We start from the raw sequence: 13,007 nt of genomic DNA, 5'->3' as shown, positions 1-13,007 counted from the left end.
ACATGCATGCAACATGCATATTACATATATACCACATATATACTACATGCATGCAACATACATACAACATATACACTCACTGGCCACTTTATTAGGTACACCTGTCCAACTGTGTGTTAAGACTTAATTTCTAATCAGCCAATCACATGGCGGCAACTCAGTGCATTTAGGCATGTAGACATGGTCAAGACAATCTCCTGCAGTTCAAACCGAGCATCAGTATGGGGAAGAAAGGTGATTTGAGTGCCTTTGAACGTTGCATGATTGTTGGTGCCAGAAGGGCTGGTCTGAGAATTTCAGAAACTGCTGATCTACTGGGATTTTCACGCACAACCATCTCTAGGGTTTACAGAGAATGGTCCGAAAAAGAAAAAAAATCCAGTGAGCGGCAGTTCTGTGGCCGGAAATGCCATGTTGATGCCAGAGGTCAGAGGAGAATGGGCAGACTGGTTCGAGCTGATAGAAAGGCAACAGTGACTCAAATTGCCACCCGTTACAACCAAGGTAGGCAGAAGAGCATCTCTGAACGCACAGTGCGTCGAACTTTGAGGCAGATGGGCTACAGCAGCAGAAGACCACACTGGGTACCACTCCTCTCAGCTAAGAACAGGAAACTGAGGCTACAATTTGCACAAGCTCATCGAAATTGGACAGTAGAAGATTGGAAAAACGTTGCCTGGTCTGATGAGTCTCGATTTCTGCTGCGACATTCGGATGGTAGGGTCAGAATTTGGCGTAAACAACATGAAAGCATGGATCCATCCTGCCTTGTATCAACGGTTCAGGCTGGTGGTGGTGGTGTCATGGTGTGGGGAATTTTTTCTGGGCACTCTTTGGGCCCCTTGGTACCAATTGAGCATCGTTGCAACGCCACAGCCTACCTGAGTATTGTTGCTGACCATGTCCATCCCTTTATGACCACAATGTACCCAACATCTGATGGCTACTTTCAGCAGGATAATGCGCCATGTCATAAAGCTCGAATCATCTCAGATTGGTTTCTTGAACATGACAATGAGTTTACTGTACTCAAATGGCCTCCTCAGTCACCAGATCTCAATCCAATAGAGCATCTTTGGGATGTGGTGGAACGGGAGATTCACATCAGGGATGTGCAGCCGACAAATCTGCGCCAACTGTGTGATGCCATCATGTCAATATGGTCCAAAATCTCTGAGGAATGCTTCCAGCACCTTGTTGAATCTCTGCCACGAAGAATTGAGGCAGTTCTGAAGGCAAAAGGGGGTCCAACCCCTTACTAGCATGGTGTACCTAATAAAGTGGCCAGTGAGTGTATACTACATGCATGCAACATGCATACTACATATATACCACATATACTACATGCATGCAACATACATGCATACTACATATATACCACATGCAACATGCATACTACATATATATACTACATGCATGCAACATAATACATACTACATATATACCACATGCATGCAACATGCATACTACATATATACTACATAAATACTACATGCATGCAACATACATATATACTACATACAATACATTCATACAATACATACATATAGACATACAGTACATATAACATAGAGTACATACTCACCATCACTTGTTACTTTGTTCCCCGAAGCCATTGTCATCTGTGGAATAAATATTAAAATAACAAACCACCAATATACTTACCCCTGATCCGCAGAAGCTCCGTCATTGGATTCCTGGAGCCTGTAGAGAACGGTAGCATCAGCTGATGCTGCTGTTCTCCATGCAAGATCGTCGTGGGACACTCGTGGACTTCTGCGGATCAGGGGTAAGTATATTGGTGGTTTGTTATGCATGTAATATATATGTGGTATATATGTAGTATGCATGTAGTATATATGTGGTATATATGTAGTATGCATGTTGCATGCATGTGGTATATATGTAGTATGTATGTTGCATGCATGTAGTATATATGTAGTATGCATGTTGCATGTAGTATATATGTATGTTGCATGCATGTAGTATATATGTGGTATATATGTATGTTGCATGCATGTAGTATATATGTTGTATGTATGTTGCATGCATGTAGTATATACAGTCATATGTAAAAGTTTGGGCACCCCTATTAATGTTAACCTTTTTTCTTTATAACAATTTTGGTTTTTGCAACAGGTATTTCAGTTTCATATATCTAATAACTGATGGACTCAGTTATATTTCTGGATTCAAATGAGGTTTATTGTACTAACAGAAAATGTGCAATCTGCATTTAAACAAAATTTGACCTGTGCAAAAGTATGGGCACCCTTATCATTTTCTTGATTTGAAGACTCCTAACTACTTTTTACTGACTTCCTGAAGCACTAAATTGGTTTTGTAACCTCATTGAGCTTTGAACTTCATAGCCAGGTGTATCAAATCATGAGAAAAGGTATTTAAAGTGGCCACTTGCAAGTAGTTCTCCTATTTGATTCTCCTATGAAGAGTGGCATCATGGGCTCCTCAAAACAACTCTCAAATGATCTGAAAACAAAGATTATTCAACATAGCTTTTCAGGGGAAGGATACAAAAGTTGTCTCAGAGATTTAACCAGTCAGTTTCCACTGTGAGGAATATAGTAAGGAAATGGAAGAACACAGGTACAGTTCTTGTTAAGCCCAGAAGTGGCACCATCTGCAGCAAGATGATGCTGCAGGTCTTTGGAGGTGGTCTGTGGATTGTCCTTGACTGTTCTCACCATTCTTCTTCTCTGCCTTTCTGATATTTTTCTTGGCCTGCCACTTCTGGGCTTAACAAGAACTGTACCTGTGTTCTTCCATTTCCTTACTATATTCCTCACAGTGGAAACTGACAGGTTAAATCTCTGAGACAACTTTTTGTATCCTTCCCCCTGAAAAGCTATGTTGAATAATCTTTGTTTTCAGATCATTTGAGAGTTGTTTTGAGGATCTCATGATGCCACTCTTCATAGGAGAATCAAATAGGAGAACTACTTGCAAGTGGCCACTTTAAATACCTTTTCTCATGATTTGATACACCTGGCTATGAAGTTCAAAGCTCAATGAGGTTACAAAACCAATTTAGTGCTTCAGGAAGTCAGTAAAAAGTAGTTAGGAGTGTTCAAATCAAGAAAATAATAAGGGTGCCCATACTTTTGCACCGGTCAAATTTTGTTTAAATGCAGATTGCACATTTTCTGTTACTACAATAAACCTCATTTGAATCCAGAAATATAACTGAGTCCATCAGTTATTAGATATATGAAACTGAAATACCTGTTGCAAAAACCAAAATTGTTATAAAGAAAAAAGGTTAACATTAATAGGGGTGCCCAAACTTTTACATATGACTGTATGTGGTATATATGTAGTATGCATGTTGCATGCATGAAGTATATATGTTGTATATATGTATGTTGCATGCATGTGGTATATATGTAGTATGCATTTAGTATATATGTAGTATGTTTCATGCATGTAGTATATATGTAGTATGTATGTTGCATGTAGTATATATGTATGTTGCATGCATGTAGTATATATGTAGTATATATAGTATGTATGTTGCATGTAGTATATATGTTGTATATATGTTGCATGCATGTAGTATATATGTTGTATATATGTATGTTGAATGCATGTGGTATATATGTGGTATATATGTAGTATGCATGTTGCATGCATGTGGTATATATGTAGTATGTATGTATGTTGCATGCATGCATGTGGTATATATGTAGTATGTATGTATGTTGCATGCATGTAATATATATGTTGCATGTATGTAGTATGTATGTTGCATGTATGTAGCATGTATGTAGTATGTATGTAGCATGTAGTTTGTATGTAGTATGTATTTTTTTTTTTTACATTCAACACATTAGCCGGATGATGGGACTACTACTGTCCCATCATTGGCTAATGTGTCAATCACCGTCATGGTAGCAGGCATCGCCCGATGGGACTTGTAGTCCCATCGGACGATGCCTGCACAGACCCCCGCAGCCTGCACAGACCCCCGGACAGTCAGCACAGACCACCGGCAGGCTGGCACAGCCCCCCGGCAGGCCGGTACAGCCCCCCGGCAGGCCGCACAGACCCCCAGGCAATCGGCACAGACCCCGGGCAGGCCCTTACAGACCCCCGGGCAGGCCGGTACAGACCCCTGGGCAGTCGGCACAGACCCCCCGGAAGGCCCGAACTGACGGCGCATCATGATGCGCACAGACCGCGCATCATGATGACGTCATTTCGGCAGCCAATCAGAGCCACAACAGTGGCTCATTGCATTATGGGAACTTCCGATTCCGATATCTGATGTTGAAAAAATATCGATACCCGATATTTGCAGTATCGGAATGCTCAACACTAATTGTGAATGGTTGATACAACATAAATAAGTAAAAGACATAAAATAAGAAGATAAAATATAGTAAGTGCATGCTTACCAACAATCTGTACTCTTCTGGTCCGCGTTACATTGTATTCCTTGCCATTATGCACATAGTTAAATGTGCATGTGTAGAATCCAGCATATGATGTAGCATTACTGACGATAATATCATTTTGAACGGTTTTATGGTTTCCTTTAATGGGTTTACAGTCCTGTGTTAAATCATTATTAAAAGAAATAATCTCAATATACACATGAAGGACTAATCTCAATAAGCACTTACATTTTATATACTTTCTCCAGGAGAAGAAAAGTGAACCTGCCAGCAGGTTTTTTTTTACCCCAAACTAATGGCATTCAAGCAGTTGCTCTTAAGGAGATTAAATTCATACCTTTGTTGCAGATAAGCGATTTTCATGTTTTAGAAATCCCTTACAGAATTTTTATACTAATGAGCTGAAAGAGCAGCTTACTGCTCTCCTGCCCCTCTTCCTTTCTCTCTGCCTGCTACCAGCCTTTAGCGATTAACAGGGTGCTCTTGTCTGAGTTACCTGACCCCTCCACCTCAAATTTTGTCCAAGTGCCATCATTTCTTGGGGCAGCGCATTTGTAGACTGATAGTCCTCTTCTTGAAATGTCATCAATTCCTTACTGCTCTTTGCCAGGGCATATGATGGCGTGGGTATGAACTCTAGAACAAAGGAGGCATGTCACTCAGACAAGAGTGACCTGTTCAATGGCTGCAGAACAGTGGCAGGCAAAAGAAAGAGGAAAGGAGACAGGAGAACTGTAAGTGCAGTGCCAGACCAATGCACTTGCAGCTTATTAGCATAAAAATTGTGCAATGGAATTCTAAAAAGTTAGAAATTGAAAATGTGCAATGGAATTCTAAAAAGTTAGAAATTGATTTTCTGCAGCTAAGGTTTGAATTTGATCTCCTTGCCAGTGATTTTGCTTAGATGACATTAATTTGTGGTGGAAAACCATACTGACAGATTCCCGTTAAAGAGGTTGTCCATGCAACATCATCTCTTGTTAGGAACATTTGCAAGATATGTTTGTATTTGCAGATATACTTAAAGGGGTTATACAGTCAAATTATATTAATTACCCATACTTAGGACCTATTGCACATTTGAAACCCTCACCAATCATCTGCTAGAAGCCCCATCAATGGCAAGATGTGCATAAATGGGGCTGCGCTGCACCGCTTTGTTCAATGTGTAGTGGCTGTTGTCGAGTAAAGCAGAATATTGCCAATTCAACTAATTGGGAATTGGTCTGCAATATCTGGTTTCTCCCGCTATACATTAAACTGAGCTGTTATGTTCTACAACAATTATTTTTTCTATAAAATAGTTTTTATTGTGTAAAAGCAACAAAGCATAAAAAAATATAAATGTGGTATTGCTGTAATCGTACTGACCTGAAGAATAAAAACTGAATGGCATTAAAATCAAATAAAAACAATTCATGAGTTCCTAGTTTTTGTTCATTCTGCCTCGCAAAAATCAGAATACAAAGCAATAAAAAATTGTCATGTGCCCGAAAATGGTACCAATAAAAATGTCAACTCATCCTGCAAAAAACAAACTCTCACATGAATATCAGCAGAAATATAGAAAAATTAAAGTTCTGAAAACAAAGCGATGCAAAAACTTGTTTTTGTAAAAATAATAAAGGATTTTTTTAGTGTGTGATAGCAAACATAAAAAACAGTATAAATCTGGCATCTCTGTAATCACACCAACCTGAAGACTAAAGTCGTCTAATCACTTATACTTCACGAGGACCAGTGTTAAAAAAAATTAAAACGAATTCTTGACCTGCTGTTGATTTGTTCATTCTGCCTCCTAAAGATCGTAATAAGGCTTTAGCGTACATTTATCCTGCGCTCTAAGCTGAGCGCTTACACAGGGGTTTCCGTGTAAATCTTTGAAATACGTGATTCAGATGGAACCTCAATGCAAAATTCACTATAATGAGGTGGATGGGGAACTATGGACTCTACTTGGCCATCCGTGTCTGTCTTATTAAGCATGGATAAAAGCACAATCAACCACAGTTTTGTGCACTTCTGAAAAGACAGACAACTGAACAGAGGCTAAATGGAGTCTAGAGTAACTCTGCTGCTTCATTATAGTGAAAGGATCCATCAAAGGTTTCATCTGAATCACGTCATTTGGATATTTAGATGAAAACCTCAATGTAAGTGCTGTGCATAGAGCAAAGATACAGATGAGCGACTTTGCCTTTTTTAGGATCGAGACGGGTTTCATGAAACCCGTCTTTTGCAAAAGTCGGGTCGAACAAAATCGGCCGACTATAGGGAAAAGTCGGAGGCCGACTAAAACACGAAACCCAATGCAAGTCAATGGGGAAGCAAAGTCGGCAGGGAGTGGAGGACAGTAAACACACCTACAGTGCCCATTTCAATGCCAAAAACATCAATTCTTATTACTGAAGCTTGTCAACCTTAATTTACTTCATAATAATAGTTACGCATTGAAAACGGGGTTATTAGGCTAAAGTTGTGGGGGGGTAGGGCTGGCTCCAGGTTTTCGTGTGCCCTGGACCAAAGAATGTCAGTGCGCCCATTTAACACATACCACAACTCATGATGCTCCGATATGGCACAGAAATATAGGTATAGTACAATGACAAATACTTCACTGCTTACATGACATGACTGATCTATTTTAAATTGTACAATAGCTCAAAAAAGGACAGTATATTACTCCATACAGTATTATGGCCACCATATTGTGTGCCATACAGAATAATGAGCCCCATATATTTCTCCATACAGAATAATTGATCACATATAATGTTCCATACAGTATATGATGAGCTCCACATAATGCTACAGTATATGATGGTCCCTATGGACGATGCTCCAGTGTGTTATGGGACTAAATAATGCTCCATATATAATGGGCCCCATTTCTAATGCTCCAGTGTATCATGGGCCCCATAGATGCTGCTTCAGTGTCTGATTTGCACCATTTAGAATGCTCCAGTATATGATGGGCCCCATGGATGATGCTCCAGTGTCTTATGGGCCCAAATAATGCTCCATATATAATGGGCTCCATTTCTAATGCTCCAGTGTATAAAAGGCCCCTTAAATGCTGCTCCAGTGTCTGATGTCCCCCATTTGGAATGCTGCAGTATATGATGGGCCTCATGAGTATTTCATGAGTCATACACAGACGCTCACAGGCTCAGTATGGATTACACAATAAAATAAAAAGTTGAAAAAGGGTACAGTATCACCAGATATAAGGTATATTATAGTATAGTGTAAACATTCTGAATCTCAGTATATATTTCAGGAGGCAGACACGCTCTCAGGCCCAGTATGGATTACACAAGAATATGAAAAGATGTAAATGGGTAATGTAACACAAGGGTACAGTATACAGTGTTGGGGTAATCTTAAATCTCCAAATATATTTCCGAAGTAACAGACAGACGTTCACAGGCTCATTATGGATTACACCAGAATCTAAATAGCAAAAAAGGTTGCTGTATCAGAAATCTCGGTATATATTTACGGAGTCACCCTCAGACACTCACTCAGTCTGGGTTTGACCATAATAAAAAATGTTGTAAAAAAGGTACTGGATAACAAGATAGCAAGTATAAATATTATAGGGTATAATTAAAATCTCCGTATACATAGTCCCGTAGTCACTCTCAGATGCTCACTCAGTATGGATTTGACCGTAATACTAAATGTCGAATAAAGGTACTGTATAACAAGATACAAGCTGTATCGAGTATAGGGTAAAAATTGTTATCTCTGATTCACCATATATATAGAAGGCGTAAACCACACATGCTCACTCACTATGGATGATACCGTAATAAAAAATTTTGGACAAAGGTACTGTATCAGCACATACCAGGTGTATCCAGTCTAGGGGTAAATGTAAATTTCCGTCTATACTTCCAGAGTCAGATACTCACAGGCTCAGTATGTATTACACCAGAATTTAAAAAGTAGAAAAAGGGAAAGGTATTTGAAGCGTACACCAGTATAGAGTGTTGTGGTACTTTTAAATCTTCGTATATATTTCAATCTCAGTAAGCCAGTCCAGACTCTCCGCTACATGGAAACTACATGGATACAAGTACAGACGGAAAGTCGAGTATTTGCAGAAATTTGGGAATTGATCATCGCGGGAAAACCTCCCGGTAGATGTTGCAGAGGTGATGCAGACCTTCAATTACTGTGTGTCATGATCTGAAGTGATCTGACAGTTTTAAATCACTGGGTGAACTTTTTTTACTTTGGAAAGTTCCAAGGTGTCTTGACTGTCCCCGGTGGTGGTTTTGATATTGCACTTTAGGTTTTATGCACTTAATCATGTATCAGGTGTTACACCCTATAAAGGTGTGCTAGAGGTGTGCAATCACGGCCTGTGATATTGTGAGTTTGTGTTCACTCTGTTTTTGGAGAGCCTGGATGAAGGATGGAGCTGGTGAGGAGTCCTGCGCAGCTTAGCCAGGGGGGATGTGTTTCAGCTATGGTGTCTGGACGAAGGGCTGGCATGGCGTGGTGGAGTCGCAGTGATGGTGTCAGCGGGAAGTGTCTGCATGGGCTGGTGGAGTGGCGACTATGGAAAGTGGCACTCACCATGTGGGACTTGGCCGCTGAGCTGGACTCAAGCATGCTCGACTTCGTGTTAGCAGCTGAACTCATCCTTTGGACTCTGGTTCTAAGCAGCTGCAACTGGTGTTGGACTCTGCTCCAAGGTTGCACTAAGGTGAAGGATCCTGTTATGGTGATGGATCCGGGTGGAGGAGAAGATGCACTCAGGTGGAGGGCTCTGTTGCTAGGAGCGCACGCAACAGAGCAAAGCTAAGTGGTGTTTCCCCTGTATTGTCTCTTTCCTCATGTGTGTTATTAGTGCAGTGGTGGGATTAGTCTCCGCACCGACCCATTCCCTAGTGAGGGTTTAGGGTCAGGGTGAGCAAGGGCGTTAAGGTACGCGTGCGGCGACAGGTGTGAAGCCTGTTTAGGGAATGTCAGGAGTGCAGGGACACTGGCTCAGGGGAGCTTAGGAGGTCTCCATTTCCCCATTCCCTATCGCAGGGCCCACCATTGTTATAGTTTCCCAGGTTCCCCCTTTATCATTTGATTATTGTATGTATAACGTGTAATACCTAAATTCGCCAGGTGGAGGCGGCGTATCCACCTGCACGTTTTATTATTTAAATGCGCCCCACTGGAGGCGGTGTATCCAGGGTCACGTGTGTTATGGGTCCGCCTTGCGGAAACATCTGCGTCCTGACACACGTGATCATGACATTATCACAGGCCCTACAGTTTTCTTTTCTGGTGAGCTTTGGCCATGTGGAGACCACTGAGTAATTGCTGCCGGGCCTCACTGATGTGAGTGGGGAGCGGCATGGTGTGTTAGAGCCGCTGCAGCAGCAGTTGTCACGGTCTGGGGCCTCTGCTCAGATAACCAGAGAAAAAAAAAAAAATTGGCGGCTGCGGTCTGGCTAAAGCCCCCTAGAGTCGCTGCTGGGGAGCGGGACTTGCTCATGCACGTGGGCGTACCCAGGCAGGTGGGAGGAATGGTGCCCCACGGAGCTGCTTGGTGTTCCCCGAGGTGAAGGGGTGCGTTCCAGTGATGAGCAGACTGGTGTAGAGTCCGCGGGGCTTACGCCAAATCTTCAAATTCCACCGTAAAAGCCGCCCCTCCTGGCCGTGTGGAGGCGGCCAGTGAGTGTATATTTCCTCCATATGCGCTCCCTCTCCTTCTGGTGTGAGCAGCAGGTGTGCTGCGGGGGAGTAGGGACAAATCTCAACCCTCGCCATTAAACCAACCCTGGGAGGCGCAGACCTCATGGTGAAGAGGGTTGGAGGGTGGTTATCCCTTGGTGAATAGCGGGGGTGTGAGTGTGGTGACACAGGGGGACGCCTCTGTTGTCAAGTCCAGAGTGAGTTCACCAAAAAATGACAAACGAATGTGTGTAATAAACGTTCAGGTCCGGACCTGTGTGTGAACGAGCGTGTATGTGTTCCACCAAAAAACATCTTGGAAATGTGTTGTGGAGTCTGATCAGCTCTTAGCATACATACACATACATAATCTCGTTCCCCAGGTCGGTGCTGTGGAGATGAGTGGTGCCTCCAAAATGAACTTTATTGCCAATACCAGCGGTGCGTTTGTCATAAACCTGAAGTGTCAGGTAATGGTGGGGTGAACTCAGGGTCTGGGCGTCCCCGCTGTAGGTGTTTCCCTAATGAGGGGTGGTCTTGAGGGTCCAGAGGCCCCTCATTAAGGAGGGGGTACTGTCATGATCTGAAGTGATCTGACAGTTTTAAATCACTGGGTGAACTTTTTTTACTTTGGAAAGTTCCAAGGTGTCTTGACTGTCCCCGGTGGTGGTTTTGATATTGCACTTTAGGTTTTGTGCACTTAATCATGTATCAGGTGTTACACCCTATAAAGGTGTGCTAGAGGTGTGCAATCACGGCCTGTGATATTGTGAGTTTGTGTTCACTCTGTTTTTGGAGAGCCTGGATGAAGGATGGAGCTGGTGAGGAGTCCTGCGCAGCTTAGCCAGGGGGGATGTGTTTCAGCTATGGTGTCTGGACGAAGGGCTGGCATGGCATGGTGGAGTCGCAGTGATGGTGTCAGCGGGAAGTGTCTGCATGGGCTGGTGGAGTGGCGACTATGGAGAGTGGCACTCACCATGTGGGACTTGGCCGCTGAGCTGGACTCAAGCATGCTCGACTTCGTGTCAGCAGCTGAACTCATCCTTGGGACTCTGGTTCTAAGCAGCTGCAACTGGTGTTGGACTCTGCTCCAAGGTTGCACTAAGGTGAAGGATCCTGTTATGGTGATGGATCCGGGTGGAGGAGAAGATGCACTCAGGTGGAGGGCTCTGTTGCTAGGAGCGCACGCAACAGAGCAAAGCTAAGTGGTGTTTCCCCTGTATTGTCTCTTTCCTCATGTGTGTTATTAGTGCAGTGGTGGGATTAGTCTCCGCACCGACCCATTCCCTAGTGAGGGTTTAGGGTCAGGGTGAGCAAGGGCGTTAAGGTACGCGTGCGGCGACAGGTGTGGAGCCTGTTTAGGGAATGTCAGGAGTGCAGGGACACTGGCTCAGGGGAGCTTAGGAGGTCTCCATTTCCCCATTCCCTATCGCAGGGCCCACCATTGTTATAGTTTCCCAGGTTCCCCCTTTATCATTTGATTATTGTATGTATAACGTGTAATACCTAAATTCGCCAGGTGGAGGCGGCGTATCCACCTGCACGTTTTATTATTTAAATGCGCCCCACTGGAGGCGGTGTATCCAGGGTCACGTGTGTTATGGGTCCGCCTTGCGGAAACATCTGCGTCCTGACACACGTGATCATGACATTATCACAGGCCCTACAGTTTTTTTTTCTGGTGAGCTTTAGCCATGTGGAGACCACTGAGTAATTGCTGCCGGGCCTCACTGATGTGAGTGGGGAGCGGCATGGTGTGTTAGAGCCGCTGCAGCAGCAGTTGTCACGGTCTGGGGCCTCTGCTCAGATAACCAGAGAAAAAAAAAAATTGGCGGCTGCGGTCTGGCTAAAGCCCCCTAGAGTCGCTGCTGGGGAGCGGGACTTGCTCATGCACGTGGGCGTACCCAGGCAGGTGGGAGGAATGGTGCCCCACGGAGCTGCTTGGTGTTCCCCGAGGTGAAGGGGTGCGTTCCAGTGATGAGCAGACTGGTGTAGAGTCCGCGGGGATTACGCCAAATCTTCAAATTCCACCGTAAAAGCCGCCCCTCCTGGCCGTGTGGAGGCGGCCAGTGAGTGTATATTTCCTCCATATGCGCTCCCTCTCCTTCTGGTGTGAGCAGCAGGTGTGCTGCGGGGGAGTAGGGACAAATCTCAACCCTCGCCATTAAACCAACCCTGGGAGGCGCAGACCTCATGGTGAAGAGGGTTGGAGGGTGGTGATCCCTTGGTGAATAGCGGGGGGTGTGAGTGTGGTGACACAGGGGAACGCCTCTGTTGTCAAGTCCAGAGTGAGTTCACCAAAAAATGACAAACGAATGTGTGTAATAAACGTTCAGATCCGGACCTGTGTGTGAACGAGCGTGTATGTGTTCCACCAAAAAACATCTTGGAAATGTGTTGTGGAGTCTGATCAGCTCTTAGCATACATACACATACATAATCTCGTTCCCCAGGTCGGTGCTGTGGAGATGAGTGGTGCCTCCAAAATGAACTTTATTGCCAATACCAGCGGTGCGTTTGTCATAAACCTGAAGTGTCAGGTAATGGTGGGGTGAACTCAGGGTCTGGGCGTCCCCGCTGTAGGTGTTTCCCTAATGAGGGGTGGTCTTGAGGGTCCAGAGGCCCCTCATTAAGGAGGGGGTACTGTCATGATCTGAAGTGATCTGACAGTTTTAAATCACTGGGTGAACTTTTTTTACTTTGGAAAGTTCCAAGGTGTCTTGACTGTCCCCGGTGGTGGTTTTGATATTGCACTTTAGGTTTTGTGCACTTACTCATGTATCAGGTGTTACACCCTATAAAGGTGTGCTAGAGGTGTGCAATCACGGCCTGTGATATTGTGAGTTTGTGTTCACTCTGTTTTTGGAGAGCCTGGATGAAGGATGGAGCTGGTGAGGAGTCCTGCGCAGC

At 43.8% G+C, this 13,007-nt stretch overlaps 1 protein-coding gene across 1 annotated transcript in view; it reads right to left on the bottom strand.

Annotated features, from left to right (window-relative positions):
* LOC141101396 (interleukin-1 receptor-like 1) overlaps window positions 1–13,007 on the bottom strand; it is a 148,355-nt gene that overhangs the window by 69,500 nt on the left and 65,848 nt on the right. Inside the window, exon 4 of the mRNA XM_073590459.1 lies at window positions 4,416–4,572. Within this exon, the coding sequence (XP_073446560.1) occupies window positions 4,416–4,572 (157 nt within the window). The remainder of the gene's footprint in view (window positions 1–4,415; window positions 4,573–13,007) is intronic.

The sequence above is a fragment of the Dendrobates tinctorius genome, unplaced genomic scaffold (assembly GCF_039654945.1).
Source record: "Dendrobates tinctorius isolate UK_male_01 unplaced genomic scaffold, ASM3965494v1 ptg000117l, whole genome shotgun sequence".
Taxonomy (NCBI): domain Eukaryota; kingdom Metazoa; phylum Chordata; class Amphibia; order Anura; family Dendrobatidae; genus Dendrobates; species Dendrobates tinctorius.
The sequence above is the reverse complement of the archived record's forward strand: the minus strand, read 5'-3'. Positions and strand labels throughout refer to the sequence as shown.